Consider the following 21702-nt stretch of genomic DNA (forward strand, 5'->3'; position numbering starts at 1 on the left):
TTCTGGGGGAAACCCCGTTTTGAGTGTACATCTGGAAAAACAAGTCGTTCAATCGAGCACTAAGTTGAGTCCTCAGAGAATGGATGCGTCGAAGATGGAAGCCCAGTTGCGGCAGGCACAATTACGTGATGTGACCACCACTGGGAAAGAACTAGGTAGAGGCTCGTACGGGAGAGTTTTAGAAGTTAAGGTGGGAGTGACTTTTTATGCTGCAAAGGAAGTTCACTCCATTCTACTGGAGAGTGTCAGTGCTAAAGAATTTGAGACTATAAAACGGTCATTTCTCACGGAATGTATCAATTGCAGTAAAATCCGTCATCCAAACATTGTACAAATGCTGGGGGTGCATTACCCCACCCAAGATACTGGCAAGCTACCATGGCTTGTGATGGAACTGATGGATACCAGCCTGACTCAATTCCTGGCAGATAAGCAACAAGATGTGGTGGCACTAAATATCAAAATAACTATGCTGGTTGATATTTCTGAAGGCTTGCGATATCTGCACAGTCAGGATATTCTTCACAGGGATCTCTCTTCTAATAACATTCTTCTCACTAAAGATTTGGTGGCAAAAATAGCTGATCTTGGAGTGGCAAAGGTTGTTAAGCAGAGTAAGACAATGACTCAAACAAGAGCGCCCGGCACCATTTATTTCATGCCACCCGAAGCTCTGTCAGTTAAGCCACACTATAGCAAACCAGTTGACGTGTTCTCACTAGCTTGTGTTGCTTTACACATCATGTCTCATCGGTGGCCAGAACCGAAGGACCAGGTACAGCAGATCAATGATTCAATAGTTGCACTTACAGAGGTGCAGAGACGGGATGATTACCTTGAATACTGTACACCACCATCTTTAAAGGACCTGGTTAAATCATGTCTTAATAATATGCCAAAGCAAAGACCTGACATTTCACTTGTCCATAAAGAATTAAACAAAATTCTAAAGGTAATCATTTTAGAGATTATGATGTCTTCATATTTGATATGCTGTTAGGAGTTAGGCCAAAGACGTGAGCGCTGTGATAGTGGGTCTCAGAGTAGTAGCCATTCACTGCAGTTTAGTTATAAACAGATCCTGGGTACATTCAAGAGCCTTCCTCGGTCCATTGTGAAGAGAACAACCAAAGTATTCTCTTTTGATAGTGTAAGTGAATGTAATAGTTATAATGTGATGCTTTATCCAATATTATTTATATGAGCCTAAAATTGAATCAATTTTAAGGGGTGTTACCATTCAGCGGACTGGATTACTGGACGTGGAACACTGGCTACTGTCGTGACATATTTTGTTTTTTTGTACATTCTATAATTAGATTTACTGAGTCTCACTAGTTAAGGGCCTTTAGGGAAGCTGCAGCCCACTACTAAATGACGAATACGATCAATCAGTGGAATATGTTAAAACTGTCTTTTAATAATTTCATTACTGTCTGTTTTGCCACTATACAACACTTACTATACCTACCCTGGTTTATAGTAATGCTGTAGGAATGTGACAGATGGGTAACTAGCGCAATATCTTTTCTCGAGGAGTCTTGCCTAACCAGACATCTGATGCCATGCAAAACTAGCAAGCAAGATATTTCAAAGGATGCTATTAATTGGCAAGTCGATCACTGGTTATTAGCAGATCACTGTCACATTCCCTACAACATTACTACACACTATAGGATAATAAGTAAGTGCTGTATAGCAGCATAACGAACAGTAGCAAAATTATTAAGACAGAATCACGTATTCCATTGATAGTTTGTAGTGGGCTGCAGGACCCTTAACCAGTAAATCTAATCATAGAAAGTGCAAAAACCAAAATATGTCAGTCCAGTACAGTGGAACCTCAATTATCTGGACCCCACTTATTCAGATTCTCAGTTAACCAAACTACGGAAATGACTGCTCTATCAGAGTAGTGACTGTTCTATTAGGGTAGTTTATTATTTATTTACAGCAGGTCTGTAGAACACCTGGTCCTTACAGCCTGTTAAAAGTAAGTATGTTTGAAAAAGAGAAAAAAAGTTCATGACTGGACTTGGGCAGCCTCAAGCCTTCAGCCATCTGATTTAATGCTCAACATTTAATGTTCTTTATGCTATTTTAAGGTTATTTATAAGCAGTTTCAGAGATATGAACTTTTCAGACTTATGACTGGTCCTAAGGGGTTCAGGTTCCACTGTAGTCCAACCAGTAGTCCAGTCCACTGAATAGAGACGAGCATTTTTAAGTGCATATCTCATTAGAAAAAATATTATACTATCTGCATTCTGTAACTTGTATTACAAATAGAGGTGTGTGATGACTAATTTAGACATATCTCGATATTTACTTTGAACTTATCTTGATTATCTAACATATCTCGATAATTGAAACAATTATTTATTTTAGTAAACTGCCAATATTGTAACCAGTAAAGTGAACAAATTGCAATTTGAAGACTACAAAAAAGTGAAAAATGTTAGTCTTAACACTGTTCCCAAGTGGTAGGAGAGTTGGAGCCCCCAGGAGGCGCCTACACCATCAGGTATACAAATAATGTACGGAAGTTTACTATTATCTAGATTAATAAACCTATCATTCTTATCTCGATAAGTCTTATGATATCTCGATAATTGAATATATCTAGATAATCGCACACTTCTAATTACAAAGCCAGTTAAAAGTTTAATATGATGAAATTTTAGAGTGTTCAAGTACTATGAATGAGTTGTCATGAATTCTAGCTACTTGTAGGCATAGCGTAAGTGACCGATTATCGAACAAAGTTTATACTTTACTTCATAAATATCTCCAGGAAAGTAGTATCAACCTCGACTTTTCACCAGGAGGTAGTGCCTTTCTTGTAGAATACCTCACGTAAGTTTGAGTAATAGTATCCGATTAGTGTCCATGTTATGAGTGGATTTCTGCATTCCGTAAAATATGAATTATCGAACACTGATACCTATTATCGAACACCCATTAATTTGCGTTAATCAATTATCGAACGTTTTGCACCTTTTCTTCTCTGGTGACTTCAGTGCAGCCTACACACTCTTAATTATTATATCAACGTGTTATCTGAAGTACCATGATACTGTAACTGAAACATAGTTTCAGATACAAGCATGCACTTGTGAGTTACAACAGCGAATCGTTTAGTGTAAAATGCGTACAGTGAAAAATCAGCACATTACGACCAATAACACAGTCTTATTTTTCTTGTTTACAACAACCCCTTCTGTACAGTCTTCGTGGTTACATCTTTTACTCAGGTAAATGACAAACGGTCAACCCAATTCTGCCGCCAAAGTCACACTCGAGTTGTACTTCTTTCACAGCGATTCCTGTGTTCTTTTTCTTCATTTCTTCGTCAGTGGTGATGAGTATCAAGACTGCTGTGATGTCCACACATAAACTCTAAAGGATGGAAAGCTTATTAAGAATAGGCTACACTATTGGAATTCTCCATACAAACACCTTACGAGTATGCGGAATAAAATTGTAAACTTCCGAATACGTTACGTGATTTTTATGTTCGATAATAGGTACCGTTCGATAGTAGGTCACTTACGCTACATAGTTTCATATTAAGCAATTTATAACTTTTAAATTATATACTCATACTGTATTAAAATACCATGAACTCCACAGCCTTCATGGTGTCACCAATTAAAAATGCATTAAGTGAGCTGGTGAATAATGGATTATGTGATCTTAATGAACACCCAAGTATACCTATTTTATTAGTGCTCGATATGCATGTTGATTCATCATTTGGTTGTCTTTGCCATTTTTTTGCCTTTCAACATTATGGAGTAGTCCAAGCAAGAGTTAATAATATTTATTTACATTTATGAACTCTTCATCCAAATTTAAGATGGCACAGAAAATTTTAAGTATAATAGCTTATAGCAATCACAAATACAAAGGTTTGGCTAATAGTTAAAACTGTCTATGTACTTAAATTACATATATAGCCAGCTGACTCTTTAAAATTTTGAAAGAATTCTGTGATTGTCATGTTGATTAAATAAAGGGATACATTATTACAACTGATTGGCATTAATAGTCATTTCTTGGCTGCCACTTTTACTTTCACAACTTTTTTACTGAGGCTATTGAAGGTATACCTTTTCATAGTTTAGCTTTATATTTGTTTTCAATTCTTTCACCAAAACTAACTATAAACTGACTTCGGAACTTGTTTTTCCCAATTTTCTCTTAACTGCAAGCACAACAATGATGGAAATAACAATAGTATAAACAAGCCCTAAAACCAGTTCATGGAAAGGTTTGTGATGTTTAAGAAACAAAAATTAGTCCAATAAAATGCACAATATAATCAGATATCAGAAGTCCTCAAAAATGTAGGGTATTACGAAATACACCTGGTCAAATAAATCTACAATACAATACTATTGTAAAATCTGTCTTTCTGAATCATTATAATCATCATTGTGTCAGTAGATAAGCAAAATAGAAAGCTTTAGAGCTACGAAATTATGAACTTTTAGCATTTAAACTAGAATTTTCATTTATAAATTAAAGTGAGCTGAGCAGCTGACAACAATTTAAGGGTTTGGGAGTTAGGTATGAAAGTCCCTGGTTCAAGCTTTTAGTCAACGTTTTTGTGCACTTTGTTCTACTTAATGACTTACATATATACTGGGTTTTTCCCTTGTAACTCTAACTCTTACTATGATCTGTTTTGCTTGAACTACGATGGTTAACTTATATATCAATTTTCAAGCCATACGCTTAGGCAGTTTACCCTGCATACAGGCATGGTCATTTTATGCAAATGATTGTCCATAACTCTGTAAATATTTACCAGATTTGTACCAGACTTGGTATCTCAATATTTTGTCCTTTATGTATGCCAAATTTCATGGCAACCAAGTTGCACATTTTTTGTTTTTATGGTCTATTGAGAATTTTTTCCCCATATCGTAACACGGGACTTACATAAATAGGAAAACTGTTTGTAGTGACACTGGAACAGCCGGACTGAAAAAAAGAACTACTGTGGTTTCATTTCTGTTGAATCCATTGCATTCACAGCACAAGGAGCCTTACGGAAATACACAGTACGGCATGATTTTGTCTGCAATTGACAATACTGGTTTTTGAAGAAGATCGAGCAATTAGGCCCCCAGAAAAAAAGGAGAATTTAAGTTTAAATTTGAGGGTTTACATTTCACAAATGCATAAAGCGATTTTGCTGAAATTTTGAATATGAGGTGCCGATGGTAGCCTGCAGCTATAATGCAAAAATTGTGTGATTTTGAGAAGGATGCTTATGTGAAGAACGTGTTTTCTTTCTTCCTGTCAATATACTCACAGTGTGCCAGCTTTCTTGGCCGTACAACATCCAATGTGTGTCTTGATATCTCGAGCCAGCATAACAAAATGGAAAACTCCAGGAACTATTTTATGGTCAAAGATGTACTATTTTATTTTGTATACTGTACCTATTGCAGCCATCATCATCACCAAAAGAAACAACGAGAAACAGCAATGTGAGTATTTGTATCTGTTTGTGTCGGCATATATAGTATGTTTGCCAGAAATAGATTATTTTGTATTGAAAATAGACATATGTACTTTTCATAGGTTATCAATGAGTAAAAAATTGTATAGTAAAATTAAATTTGACTGCATTTTGCTTGGATAAATGCTAGTAAACAACCAATGGCCGACTATTATTCCAACACTGGTCCACTGAAATGGTAAAATACACTTTAGCTACCGTATAGTAAAAACTTCGGCGGTAAAAACTTTGGTGAATATTATTTCAATCGCCAAAGTTTTTTCTGCTAATTTTTTCAACAGAGGAGTTTCATCACACTTTTTTACTGCCAAAGTTTTTTTACTATACGGTATTATCAATCCTTGCTATTAGTGAGAGACTAAACCACAAGAAACTTCAGTACGCACATGATACACAGAAGTGTCCATGTCGATCCATATACAGCCAGTTTCAACTCATACCAGCCATAAAGACTATAGAAACATGGTAAGAGCTTGTACTGCACCCAGTTACAAGCCTGAAGTGGATGTACACTGGAATGCTTGTGAAAGCTGAGGTGAAAGTGGTTGTAAATCGATGGTACAGTGGTAACAGCAAGCCACAGTTTGTTTCTTGGCTGCTTTGAATGTGTTTTGTGGATGTATCCTTCCCAATACAGTGGGTAGAGGTAGAGATTCGAGAGAAGCAATTCTGATGGCACCACTCTCCCAGGATTATATGCCATATAGATTAGGATATTGAATGTGATAAGCAAGTCTGACAAGGGTACCATCATTTGTGCATGTGGTACTGCAAACCCAGCTTTGTAAACGAACTGAATCAAAGCCTAAGAAGAACTGAGAAGGTGAGTACTCGGAGAGTGAAAACACTACAGCTCGCTATCATTTACCAGAACTCTCATGATCTTGGAATGCCTTGGTGAAACGCTAGATATTGCTACTCTCATTGTAGATTTTCATGTGACTTCATCAGCCTTTCCCATTATAAAGTGTGCATCTGTAGGTGGTACTTCCGGTTCTGGATCTTTAACTACCGTAGACTTTGTGACTTAATATTTCAGTGGAACAACATAATTCAATTATTACAAAAGTGTTTTTGTGCTTTTTTGGATGATACAACCTGCTTATTTATTCAGTGAAATGACAAGTGAAATTTCCGTTTCAGTGAACCTTTAGCTACAGTTGTTTGGCACGCATACAAGTTATATTTACTCTATTGATTTCAGGACAAGTCAGAGGAAGTCAGTGAAGATGTACTACTGAAGAAAGCACACTCAACAGTGGACGAAGCCACCCACAAAATGACATACAGTATGGTAAGGGAAATATGAACATATGTTATGAGCTGTACTCTATCAACCTTACTAGAACAATGAACAACTGAGTGATGTTTTGAAACATGTATCAATAATATTTGGTGAGCTCAAGACAACCCTTCTGTCACCTAAGAACTACTATGAGCTCTGTATCCTTGTTAATGAGTGGTATACTACAATATTATATTGCTGTAAATTTTTGAGGAACAAATTAGATGTTGTTAAAAGGTTCGTACAATGATTTTCTGTCTTAAGCGCCTGGAACATTATTTTCTAAATATTTCATTGATACTGAATTGTTTCGAATATAAGTTAGTCTCAAACATCTAGTCACTCAAACATCTAGTCACTCAAACATCTAGTCACTCAAACATCTAGTCACTCAAACATCTAGTCACTCAAACATGGTTATTATGTCGATATCCTTGACATATTCAGTTACATACATTTTTCACCAGTTACATCCATTAGAGCGATTTTTGACTAATGTGCTTAAGGAGGAAGCAGCTAAAGGGACTACAATAGAATTGCATGAATTAGTTAAACATTTAGATGATGATTTACCATGCTTGTGAGTTAAAACTAACTTGTGAGCTTGTGAAATTGTTTCCTTTTCTCTCTGTAGCTATTTGTTGATAACAGTCAGTATGGTGTATGTGAAGTCAGGAATGCGATCAAGGAAAGCTACTCTAAAGAGTTTAGCAGAGATGTGTTGTCAAGAAAGGCATCCACTGAGAGGATTGTTTCTGAGATATTACTTACTACGGTGTTCTAAAGATATACTGCCTGATACTGGTAGTGAAAGGTAAGGTTTGCTATTATTAGGAGCCCACTGAGTCCTTCGTACTTAATGGGCTTTTACAAGCAATATCATATTGCTGGTTTAGTAAGTTGATACATTTAGTATCAAAAGACAAGCCCATCTAATTCGATTGGACCTCTAAAGAGTCTGATTGTTTTCCTTGTGGGGACCACCTGGTGTTTGGATGATTGTCATAGTCGTATAAGAAATTATTCCAGAAAAGCACAGTAGATGTAAATTCTCTAATGAGTTCAACAATGATATTAATCAAATATAACTCTTTGGTTAAGCAGATTTTGGGACAACTGATGTCTGAGGTCTCACTGTATACTTTGTTAGATAAGACATGTTAAAGGACATGGTTTTATTATGTACACGCAGCAAAAGTGATGGGACAGCAGATGATTCAGTTGACTTCATCTTGGTTAACTTTGCTGAGATGAACAAGCTGTGGCTACAATACCAAGGAAACTCTCAAGGAAAAGAGCAGTTGGAGGAGGAACGGATGGAGCTTCGGATCCTTGTGGGTACCAACCTTGTACGACTGTCTCAACTAGAAGGCATTGATATTGATAAGTATAAAATTGTACGTCACTGAGCTTTTTAAATGAAATGTTTATGTGTGATTTGTACTACATTTAGCATGTTCTTCATTACATCATGGAACAAGTTACTACTTGTAGAGATGTGATGGCTCAGGACTATCTAATGGATTGTATTATACAGGTAATATTGTGTTGTTTTGTTTGTCATCTCTATGTGATCTAGTCAGTCTGGGTAATTTGGACCCACAAATTGCAATCTAAATATTTATTTGATGTTCCATATTGATGACTGCTCTATTAGAATATTTTCCTGCTAACTCTAGCTATTACTGATTTCTTGTTAAACTTACAAATAGCATTTCCATGGTGGTAATCCTATACACAGACTGGCTTTTAAATCATTCGGATAAGTGGTTTACCCTGGAGTTATGAAATGTATGTGAATAGTTATTAATGACTGATTATGTCAAGGGAAAAGGAATTGGTGAGCTTTTTAGTGGAAGCAAAAAGCTCATCTCTAACCAGTTGAGATCTTTTTGTCAACAGTAGGTTCAAACACTTTCAGACCCAGATATTATCTGCTATATCTGAAGCAGTGCAGTATTCTGAATTAGAATTAACCACCATATGGAGTGGTGCTACTAAGTGAGGTTACCCCAATTTCAATAATGACAGACAAAAATGTACTGGAAGCTGTGAAAACAGGTGCTCTATAATGGCATGATTGTGTTGTATAGCAGGTCTTGATTGTTCTGCATGTGCAGGGAAATTGCTGAAGGTGAGTGACACTATGCCAACACCATCAAACTCTACTAGTGGTGGTCAACTCTACTAGTGGTGGTCAACTCTACTAGTGGTGGTCAGACTTTTAGACACTAAAAGGACTTTCATTGACAATCAAGTTTTGCTAATTAATAACATACTTAAGCAAGTTGTAAAATCTACTACCTGGACTTTGAAATGCTCACTTGTGGCAACCATTAATTTTGAAATCAGAAAAATTAAGAGTCAGTTGATGTATAGCTTAATAATCAGCAGGTTTTAATATCTCTTAAATGTAAGATCATTACTATTATTACTTCTGACAACTTTGTTCAGCTCCCAGAGTGACAACTTCTCAACCGTCTTATCCAGTTCAATAGTACTGAAAACATTCTGGATAATATTATCCACATAAAAACAGCCAAGCTGTGAAAAAATGGTGCGGCCTTAAAAAGCCTGGGTGAAAAAAGTTGTGAAATCAAAGGTGTGAAATCAAAGGTGGCGGCCAAGAAATGGCTGCAATGATGTCAATGCTAATAAATTTTAACAATGCACACAGCCATTATTAAAATTTTTTAGCATTAACATCATTGCAGCCATTTCTTGGCCTCCACCTTTGATTTCACACCTTTTTTCACCCAGGCTTTTTAAGGCCGCACCATTTTTTCACAGCTTGGCTGTTTTTATGTGGATTTCACTCCTTTTTGTACTTTATAAGGCCCCAAAACCAGCCTATGGCTGACTTTGAGGTTCGTTTTTACTCACATTTCTTCTTTTCTATGTAGATACAATGATGATTATTGAAGACAGACTTATAAATGTAATAATATTATTGTAATACTCTAATAGAGTGTACATTTTTTGAGGACTTATAGAACATACATAGAATGTTCTAGAACAATCTAGTACTTCTATTGGTAGATCTATGAAATTACAAAGGTTTGATTATAAGCAGATTTCAACTAGAAATTTCATTTATAAAGCAGAAATTAAGTGAGGTGATCGGCTAAGGTAGCAGTGATTCAGTGGTTAAGGATGCAGGTATTAGGTATGGAGGTCCCTGGTTCAAACTCTGGTAAGTTTTTTTCAACATTTTTTGCACACCTTTTTTACCCCCTGGTGACTGCTCTATTAGAGTATCTCAATCCTGTGAATTTACACTTGCTTGGCTTTTGCTTTATAACTTTGTCGCTGTAACTCTATTGCTATTCACACTATCAAAAGGCACTGCTACAATGATCAGCCTATCTACACACCAATTTTCAAGTTATTTCTATTCTCGGTTTACCCTGTAGCCGTGACAGAAGTTTGATATTTTTTTAACGTGAATAAACGCTCAACTCCTTGAATATTATTCAGATTCACAACAAACTTGGTACATGAATCCACCATTACAAGCTCTTCATGTGTGCCAAAGATCGAGGCAATCGAGTTACACGTTTGCATTTTATAGCAATTTTTGCAAAGTGTGTGAAAAGAAATCGTAGCCCCCGTACGGCATAAGAAGAAAAAACAAAGAAATTAAAACGAAATTTTGAACACCCATATCTTGCAAATGTATGTTGCGAATTTAATCAAATTTGCTGTGTGACGTACCCTACCTGGGGGACAGCTATAATGCAAAAATGGTGTGCTTTGGAGAAGGGGCCATGGAGCTATGCACGCATGAAAAAGCTGTTTTCTTTCTTCCTGTAAATATACTCATGGTGTGGTTGCCGGCTTTCTTGGCCGCACAACACACTACCATGTGTCTTGATTTGTATACAGGCAGATTCAGAGAGAAGGAAGGAAGGGGTTAGAGTAGAGTAATTATTATGTCTCTCAGAGCCTCTTTCTAATCATAGGCAAATGGAGCACTGAAATTTGGAGGACCCCATCCCTCCTCAAATCTCTAACTACAGTGGATCCAAATGAAGCCCATTGATTTTTATACATAAACCATTCAATTACTCTAATAGAAGACACATCCACTCTAATAGAAGGCACACCAACAACAAAATACTCTAATAGGACAGTCAATTTTTGTGTGTTTGGATAGCATAGGAAAGGTCTATTATCCATGGTATAGACCTAAACATTAAAATTACTTCCTCAAACAGAGGTGATGAGCCATAGGTAACGACAGCTCTCCAATGTCCAAGTGTTAAGCCTCTGTAAAATCATAGCTGTAGATTAAAGCCACTGTGTACAAAAAAACAACTCTATGTACACCACATTCTATTTCTAATGATAATCATCATTCCATCTAAAATGTCTACTTGAATATTCCAAATGTTGCACCTCTATATAGCCACCTGCTTGATACTATGTTATATAATATGGCATGTGTAAGTCGGTGACCTTGTTAGGCAGGCTCTTCTGTGTGCAATTATGTATTTTCTAATAGAATAACTTGTAGAATGGTTACATACAGTTGTATATGTGACCCAATTTTGAAAAACCATCCTTTTTGGCACATTGGTCAATTTTCTCTTTTGTAGCTAAAATGAAGCATTGGGTGTTTATCCATCTTGTATCAAAATTTCAGCTTGATATCTTAAAGTGTTTCAGAGATATGGTCAATTTACTGTCTAATACATTACAAAGTAACTTTTCATATTAATACATTGAATTCTGTGAGTGATTAAGTGTGACAAATTGTGACAAACACTTTGTTTACAAATAATTCCATTCCTACTGTCTAAAAGTATTATAAAGAGACTTCTGATAGTTAAATCAAGTGTTCCTGGTCCTTTTCTTCACTGAAATGCCATGTATCATTGTCTAAGACTTAGTTTTAACCATTCTAGCACCTGAACAAATCATCCCATTTGTAAGTTAATTGGTGTCCCACACATGGTGAAATCACTACATGGTCTGATAAAATCATCCACATCTCCTAGCAGAAAGAAACTTTGGTTGTGAAATTTCACAGCAGGAAGGTTGAATAGTTGCTTTATCCATATGTGCAAAAAAATTAATTAAAAAAAATATTGCTGAAATTTTCAATTGAGTTTTCCTGCAATTTTTGCATGTGCCCAAAAGGATGGTTTTCCAAAAATTGGGTCACATATATGTAAGTATTCACCTATTTTGTGTCAACTATGTCATGATTTTTTAATTCTTAGGCATTCCCAGATGAGTATCACCTTGATACACTTGATATTCTGTTGAAGTATTGCAGTGAACTTCAGCCACAAGTTAACTTTAAGAACATATTTGTCTGCTTGATAAATCGCATTGCCACATATGCCCATCAGTGTGCTACCAATGAAGTGCCTGTGTCACTGCCATTGTTTGACATGTTCTCAAAGAAGTTGTCTCAGATTATACCAGTGAGCAATATATTCTATAACTCTATTATTTACTCTTGATATCATTAATGGAAATATTCATAAGAGTAGATTAGTAACTAATTATCCCTCAACAGTGAAATGCTGATTACGATACTGCACACACCTTTAATAGAGCAAAGTAAAATTTTGTGGGAACTTTATAGGGCCATTCACCCCAAAACAAACCTGGTAGTTTTTAGGATGGTGGTGCTTTTCATATTTTACTTGTTTTTATTTTTTATTTTTTTAGAAACGTCCTGACATGTTGCTAGAAGATACAATAGCAATGCTAGTGTCCTTGATTAATCTTGCCTTCAAGGTTTACCCTGACCATATTGACTATGTGGACAAAGTGTTATATCACACTGTTGAATTGCTGCAGCGGCGAAGCATAAATCAGTAAGTCAAGCAGATTGTGTGTATGTGGTACACCAATGTATCATTTACTTTGCTGTGTAAAATTATACATAGAGTTGATTGCAACAGCATTGCTGGTGAAGAACTAACAAGACTGGTGATGATGCCATTAGAGAATTACGAGGACACATTGTGTGTCTTACAACTGGAGTACTACCCAAAGATGTTACAACTGTTTGACTATAAGGGTCGTAAACAGTTAGCAGTTCACCTGGCTAGTACCATAGTGGAGAGGTACATGTACATAACCACACCAGATGCTGTAAGTAATACCTGGAGGGAGTTAATTGTATTATAACTCTTTGTGTACACTGTATAGTTATTTTATAATCACTTCATGTACCTTAATCTAGTTGAGGTCACTGTTCAACCTGCTGGCACCTCTCATACAAGACCAGTCTGATCAACCCAAGGAACCTGTATGTTACCTCATGTGACCTCATGATGTGACCTTTTCATTTACCAGCTGCCTGACCCTGAGGACTTTTGTGAAGAACAATGGTTGATGGCTAAGTTGGTACACTTGTTGAAGGCTGAAGTGGCTGACCAACAATTTTTGGTGTGTATCTACATAGCTTATAAACATACGTACTGGAATAGAAAAGAAAATGCCAGCACACTGTGCATACACCATACGCATGCATACACATCACACATGCACACACATTACACATTACACACACACCCACACCCACACACACACACACACACACACACACACACACACACACACACACACACGCACACGCACACGCACACACACACACATTACACACACACACACACACACACACACACACACACACACACACACACACACACACACACACACACACACACACACACACACACACCATACCTGTCTCGTCTTGTTTTGACACTGCCCATTTGGGTCACATGGTCCTCGACTGCAGCAGAGGAAAGCAAGAAATTGCATATGGTCACACTGGTATATTTTGCTTCTTCAGATGGACTTTCACACTTCCAGCACTCTTTATCCATTGTAGATAATTTTTTTTAACATTATTAAGGCTTTAGAACACAAGTGCTGATGGTCTGTAGGACACCTGGTCCTCCAGCCTGTTTAAAGTTGTTACAAAACAGTTCCTTGCTGTTTTGAAGTTGGTTTGTCTCTTTCAGTTAAACATTGACATTAATTGTTTCAAGTCTCCAGGCCCTATAAAACTTCTAACACAAAGAACAGAATGTTCAGGGTACTACTGACTTGGTTAGAATTATGGTGACTTGTCTTACATTTTTGCATAGCTATATAGTCCTCCTCTACTCTGGAATCAGTGCTCACACTGGATTACACCAGACTACTCTTCAATAAATCTTTGCCTTTCTGCCATCCACTTAATTGTGATGATGCTTGTTTCCCTCTGTTCTAAAATATCTTCGACAGATTGTACAATGCACAGTTTGTATGAGCTGCTTGTAGGTATTCCTATACAAATTGAAGATATAATTCTCGCCACTGCTTCCTATCTCTTGCTCTATTATACCAGCAGCCATCACTGATCCCAAGAGACTGCAAATCCTTCAATGCATCTCTCCATGGGTCCATTGCACTTGAGGTAACCATCCAAACAAAATTGTCGAAAAAATAATCAGCTGTTCTCACCACATGTGCCAGTCACTCTTAGCGATGCCTTCGCAGCTTGCTTCCTACATCTCCCCATTGTCTTCTTGTTGTCGCTATTGAGATGTGCTCCTCCCACTGTTGCCTGTTAGCAATGCCCAAGATGCAGCTGTGGTGAAATTGCTTCAAATGGCAATGAAGTAGTGTCCAACATTCACTGTGGATGGCACACAAGCCTGGTGGTACACATGGTGTTTGATTTCTATGGACGATTGATGATCAGTAAAACAGATTAATGTAGTGTGCCAAAATCCTTTTGAGGCATTGGCTATCCTCTTGTGAGCATCTGCATCAATAGTTCTCTTATCCTCATTCACTGATTCAAGATATGACTGATAAACCCACTCAATTAAACCATCTCAGGGGCTGCTGTTCATCCATAGACACTGAAGAGCTAATTATTGTCTTAGGAAACTCACTATTAAATTGCTACTTCTCCACACACCCATGCAGCTTCTCTTGAGTGAGCAAGAAGCACCACATCATCAGCAAACTTGTCCTTTTAAGACATGATCTCATTAGAATTTCTGGTAGATCACCAAAACAGCAGACCATCTTGCTTATTGACAACCACAGTACCTTCATTACTAACTGACTCTCCCCTGCTCAGCAACAAAACTAGCATAGATGTTTAACAACATGTGCATCCTACCACCACTTCAATTTCCACTAACAGCTCACCATTAACCCTTACTTCAGCATTTGTATCCTCATGAAATGATCAACCACACTCCTTGGTACTCCCAGCTCTAGCCACCTTGTGGTACAGAATCATACACCTTATGCAAGTCCACAAACAAAAAGTACTGCTTAGAATTATGCTCTATCACCTTCTCTACTAGCTGTCTCACTATAAGATCATGTCTGTACAACTTTGTCCTGTTTGATGAAAGTCACACTGGAACTCCAGTGTACTTGTTCTGCAAGGTTTTGCACAATCCTACCAACTAACTAGTAGAGCAATTTCTCACCTATATTGTCACAACAATGAAGATTACCCTTCTCACACCAACAAGATGCTTCCATCATCACTTGGGTATCCTCAAAAAATTTGACATACACTTGATGTGAAACCACAAAGTCAATCATACTACTACACCTTGTACTAAGATGTATCCACCAACTACTGTAATGTTGTTTCTCCTCATGTGTTCATGATAAATAATGATTGATTTCACAAAAGCCTAAGAACTCATCTCCAGCCTGATCAAACCACTTAGTTTGTTGTGCTTCAGCTACTGTCACATAATATCACTGTAATTTACTCACCAACAAGTTTAATTTAGAAAACCAGAGTGCTTTCTTTTTAGATATCTTGCTCACACCACATATTCTAGCATCACTGGCACACTCTACAAATATTCTATGACCAATGGTTTCTACAATGGTGAAGGTCATAAATGCCACCATTCTTGCATAGACTGTTTTGTTGAAGTTCACCATTGTGGTTCGCAGCACCAAAATGGATTGACTGCACACCCAACCTGGTCTGTACTACACAATAACAAACCCATTACTTGACACTGTTTGTTCACTGTATTTACTGGGAATCACCACGAGGAGACACACAAAGTTCCACCCAAACCCTCACCTCACCCTTAAGTCCTCACCACACACGCAACACACATGCACATGCATACATGTACGCACTACATTATGCCACACTACACACATGCTGTGTACAGCAATGTGTAATGCATGCATATTGTTCCAGATGTTACACACTGCTAGAGAGTATTTCAACACTGGAGGTGACCAGACGATTATATACACTCTACCTCCTCTGGTGTTTGCAGCTTACAGGTTGGTGAAGACTTACCACAACTTGCAGGAGGAGGTTAGTATTATGCTATGGTTTATCTGAGTATGTGGCACCTCTGCTCTGTAGGATAACCACTGGAAAAAGAAATCAAGGAGTGTATTTAAATTCTGTCATGAAACAATTTTTGCTGCTAAAAAACTTCGAACAGAATTTGGCCATATACTTGAGATCTGTCTGGGGTTGTTTGTACAGGGAGCTCTGACAGCTGACCAGATCAATGATGAGACCATCACAAATGGGTTTGTCAACCAGGTGTGCTTAAATAAGTACCAATTATAATAATTATATTTAATGCATATCATCTTATAAAAGTGGAAAAATGAATAAGGAATTATAATTTCTTAACTTTCCCACAATAAATCACCTAAATCTAAATTGAATACAGCTTGGGGCCAGTATTAATATTTTACTCACCATTTATGATCACTGTGTGGAATTATTATGTCCACTATATATGTGGTAGGCAATGTCATTTTGTGAAGAAGATGCCTTAGACAAGAAAGCACGACATGATGGTATAATGTTAATAGTATCAGTGGTGGAACAGTTAACATGTTTTGGGGAGGAGAACCTTAACACTATCTGTACAAAGTTAACAAAGAATTGCTCTGAACTGACAGAGAGGGCAGATCAGTGTAGAGGTGTAGTGTTATGTGCTCATCTGTTCTGGTCTGGTAAAGTGACTTCACCTGAAGACCCTACTGAAGTGCAAGAGGTTAGAGTAGCTTTCACATTCTAGAATAATGTATGTCTGTAACATTTATATAGCGTAGTGATGGTAAGAGAGTGGTTGAGTGTCTAAGAAGATCTGGCCGTATTGCTCTCACTTGTGAGGACACATTAGAGCTCAAAGCACAACTACTAGTCGAACTACTAAACAGCTACATGTACTTTTATGAGCAGGAAAATGATAAGGTATGTATTTAAATTAACTAAGCCAATCATTCATCATTTGATTTGGTGTTCTTTTAACAACACACTGGTGTAGTGCACCAGCTTTTCCTTGGTTGCATGATCACTAACGTGTGTGCCTTGATCATTGTTTGACAAACTATTACAAAATAATAACAACATGATATTCACACATATGTACCCTTGTCCTAATGAAGCAATATTTGCAGTTGGTGGAAAGGTGTTCACATATCAAATTTGAGCAAAATCATCCCAAACACTAAACGGAATTGAAATCTATGCTAAAACAGCCAATTGCAAGCTGTGAATAAAAGTGCATCCCTCAAGAAAGCTATACTTGTAGAATAATAGGTAGCAGCCAAGAAATATCTGTAATGTTTTTTTATTTTTATTGTTAATAATACCAGCCATAGCTTGGCCGTTTCAGTATAGAGGTAGTTTCACCCATAGTATAATAAAGGCCGCCTCCCATAATGCATCGTTATATGTGACCGGATTTGCAAAAAGGTACCTTTTTCACACACAAAATTTGACCCATTTTTTTGGACTTTAAAGCTTCATAATTTTTGATCATGGCATATAATTGTTTGAAATTTTCAATGAATGTAACTACAGTATTTGGCTACATTTTGATACTAAAAGCAAGTTAATCAGTATGAGGAGTTAAATGTTACATCATTTAGTTTGCTGGTATGTCAAATGTGTGGAAAAGGTACCTTTTCGCAAATCCGGTCACATATGTTGATCTAGTCTTTTGAGGATTTTTTTCTGAGTAATCTCTTTCATTAAATGTTATGGTGACGTTGTGTTGTTGTGACATTGATGACTGAATCAGAATTTGACTTGCTCATTAAATTGACTTGGACAATAAATGTCTCATGCATGAGTTGTAAGCTCTAATAAAAGCACCTTTTATTGTGCCAAAGTGAAAGTGTGCATATGACCAATGTGGAAAACTTTCTTCCAATTTAGATAGCACTGTACAAGTATAAGTAACAGAGTGTTTGAGTACATAGACTGTTAAGAGGTGTGGTCTCTGTACTCGATTGTTATTTATCAACCAAGATTAGCAATAGGTGTGGTTTTGATTCCATCGTGAGTTATAGGTATCTACCGAGTGTTCAGTACCTCTTACAGTAGTGTATAAGCCCTTCAGTGCTATCAGTGCTGGTCACTGTAAAGTGTTGTTTTATTTAATAATAATAAAAATAATAATAAGCACTTTAAATAATTCTGTGGCATATAAAATATGCTGCTGTTCATGGAAAGTGCTTATATGGAAAATTAACATCTCAACGATTCTACATAAAGTGATATCCCTTATTTGTCTAGCTGTATTTATAATGTTAGTACAGTGAAAATATGAAATAGTGACCATGCCCTTTGGTAGGTGAGGTCTGACTTGAGACACCCTAATACAGCAGTCACCCTAATGGGACAGTCATACATGTATAGCTGTATGCCGTAACAAAAAAATAGTTTAGTTAAAAATGAAGTAGGGATCCAAGCAATAAAAAGAACAAGAGATGAATAATGGTAATACACCATAGTTTGGTGGGAAAATCCCTACTTTAGTATTGAACAAAACTTGTTGTTATAATGTGTCAATGTAGCAAGAGGGTGTCACATAGACATATGCTGTAGGTAAATCTGAGTCAAAGTCTTGACCAGCTGAAATTTTGCTTTGACTTGTGACTAAGAGCCTTTTTCAATCTTTAGCCAGTGACTTCACAATGATATTTCAGTACCTTTTGATTGTGGTTTGGATTGTTTTTACCCTTAACTGTTGACTTGACATGAATTTGGTGACCTTGACCCTTGACTTAGAGTTTGACTGCAGTCGCTGATCTACCTACAGTGAGTGCCTGTGAGTTACGGCTTGATGTAGGGATTTTCTCACAGAGCTATACTGTATTGCCATCTGCAGTATGATGCGTGGGCAGATCAAAGGCTGCCGCCAGTGTTACAAATCAGTTGTAAACTGGTTTACAAGTAATTGTAACATGGCTAAGTACCTCCTTTTGGCCACACAGTCTGGCCACTAATTAGTTCAAACACTTCAAACGAAACCAAACAAAAGACCAACACAGGAAGTCACAATACAAGGCTAATACATCAAGAACTGACAAGGAAATAAATCGCTCTAAAATGAATAAACACACAATACTGCACTTGTCTGAAAGAAACTTATAGGTGGATCTATGAGTTACTGTCAGGGGGGCCGAGGAGGGGCAAGAAGTTTAGGTAAAACTGTGTTTATTACACTGAGAGGAGAGAATGGAACTCTAGTACACAAGTGATATTCATTTGCATAGTTTTGTTTGGTATTGCTGGATATACAAGACTCTAGTTGGATATCTTCTGAGAACATTTTTAAAATTAGACCTCCTAGGTTTGAACTTGGGAGTATTTTTGATAACAATTAGCTAACAAAGTTGCTAAAGATATAAAAATTAGTCAGCCTATCTGAGATAAACCAGTTTGATGGGTGCAAGTGTACTAAATCAGTATTGTTATAGTTTGCAAAATTTGAGTATTGTTGCAACTGTTCTATTAGAGTATAGTGACTGCTCTATTGGAGTATCTCGATCTTTGCACAAAAATTCTAACTTATTTGCCTCACGTTCTTAGTTTCTTCACAGTGTACAGTTTATAACTGTAAAGTACATTTACAACTATTATCTTCTATTTGCCCATCATTGGCTTTCTGTACTTCTGAAAACAGTGTGAATGCGTGATTACCAGTTTCTGGTGTCAATATAGTCCTGTAGGTCCAAGGGGGGCAAAAGAAGGGCCACCCCCCTTGGCCCTTGTCAAATACACCTATGGTACAACTGCCTGGGCTGAGTCGATAACTGTAAACCACACGCTTATTCGCCAATAAACTAAGCTAACGAAGGCTATTATAGCACTGCACCGCTCAACAATTAATATCAGAAACTTCAGCTACACCCGTCTAAATGATGCGAAGCAGTACAATGGCTGGAGTTATTGGCATTGATGATGACACCTCGCGCTCGTGTATGGCAAACGTGCTACCAATGAATAAACTAGCTAACAATAAATTAACTAACCATCAAGACAGTAATGAGTGAGTAAAATCATTCCTTGTACACAGTGCTCAGTGGTAGCCAATATTAGCCTTGCTTTCTTGTTCCTTCCGTGTTATGAATGGGCGCCTTTGATCTGTGTATGCCTCATACCACAAATCAGTTAGAACACACCCATTTGGTTTGTATCTGATTTGTAAACAACTCCACCCTCAGGCCTGCAACCTTTGGGTGTCGTGTTTACAAATCAGATACAAACCTCATGCAACTATTACTTGTTTCACTACCTTTTATCGCTTGGATCCCTAAAATTAATAATTTAGTAGTAAGATTAATAATTGCTATTCATTTAGCTGTCTTGTTACGATGCCTTGTTATGACATTCTCTAGATAACATCATCAATGGTGGAAAGATTAATTGAGATGGTAAAAGAAGCAATTACCAATCTTGGTGATAGTGAGGAGGCAAACATGATCAAGACACATTTTGCTAACACAATATCACACATAAAAAGACTAAAGTCATCCAAGGACACTTCATGTTATGATGACACTGTAGTATAGTACAATTTGTTTCAGTCAATGTGTGTATTTAGAAAACTTTGGCAGTATAAATCATTGGCAAATTTGGAGAATTGTATATACTCTTGTCCCTTTATTTTCCAAACTATTTTTCTGCTGAAGTACATTTCCAGCTGTCATTATCTATATGCAGTGTGTAGTGACGTGTTGGCAATTTGCCAAATTTTTTAGCCAATCAGATTTCATCAAAGTTTCATACTATGCGTTATAGTATTTATCTTTTACTCATCAATGTTTTTGTAGCTAATTTTTACTTATAGAATGTATTTTACAATAGAAGCATTGGGTGGCTTGTAGTTTGAATGCTGGGGTTAGAGGGATTTTTTAATTTTCTTTGGCACATATTTCTGTTTCACATTAGCTATACTACAAAGTTTCACCTTATTATTAGCCTACGGCACGCCCCTGTTTACTACCGTTTCTGAGGTTCAAGAGACACTTGCTGCATACGCTGTAAATTGGTAGCCAGCCTTCTTAACATCAAAGTAGCTTTGTGTGCACGTGATTGATAACAGCAATAATGATTTTTATGGCCTATGGTGCACAAGTCTGCTAAATCTTGCAGAGGTTTTCTGAAACCCTGGAAACCCCCCTCCCTATGTCCATGAGACTGCATCAGGGATTAAAAGTCTATCTGCAGGTATAGACAACCTCTCTTGTTTCACTACATTAGAGATTGAGATGCTTCACGTGTATTCTTTATTTTGTGCCACTATGTGTAGTCATGTATTGTTGTTTTGTACTATTGCTTATTTAACCGTATTTGTGATTTCATATTTGTAGCTACTTATGTAGAGCTGTACCGATATGGGATTTTGGCATGTACCGATATCCAATATGGATACCACCAAAAGAAGCCGATAACTGATAGTCGATCCGATATTTGCATTACAAACAAAAGTCATAGTTAATCTATGCAAAAGTGTACAGTTACCTACTCTACAACAACATGTGGATATATTCATTGCTCACTCTATGCCTGTGGTCATAGTGGCTTGGGTTTTTATTGTGCAATCCAGACAATTAG

The 21702-nt window shown here is 37.0% G+C and overlaps 1 protein-coding gene across 1 annotated transcript; it reads left to right on the plus strand.

Moving 5' to 3' along the window:
• Position 1: 1 nt before the first annotated feature.
• Positions 2-21452, plus strand: LOC136264353 (vacuolar protein sorting-associated protein 35-like). Its single transcript, XM_066059075.1, has 19 exons — positions 2-952; positions 1001-1150; positions 5463-5501; positions 6738-6827; positions 6880-6976; positions 7266-7398; positions 7453-7632; positions 8011-8215; positions 8272-8355; positions 12044-12250; positions 12501-12649; positions 12722-12929; positions 13021-13086; positions 13134-13226; positions 16024-16146; positions 16198-16383; positions 16595-16846; positions 16900-17046; positions 20484-21452. Exons 1-19 carry the CDS (start codon positions 80-82, stop codon positions 20655-20657), a joined length of 3456 nt encoding a protein of 1151 aa, XP_065915147.1. The 5' UTR covers positions 2-79; the 3' UTR covers positions 20658-21452.
• The last annotated feature ends 250 nt before the right edge of the window (positions 21453-21702 follow it).

The sequence above is a fragment of the Dysidea avara genome, chromosome 8, assembly GCF_963678975.1.
Source record: "Dysidea avara chromosome 8, odDysAvar1.4, whole genome shotgun sequence".
Classification (NCBI taxonomy): domain Eukaryota; kingdom Metazoa; phylum Porifera; class Demospongiae; order Dictyoceratida; family Dysideidae; genus Dysidea; species Dysidea avara.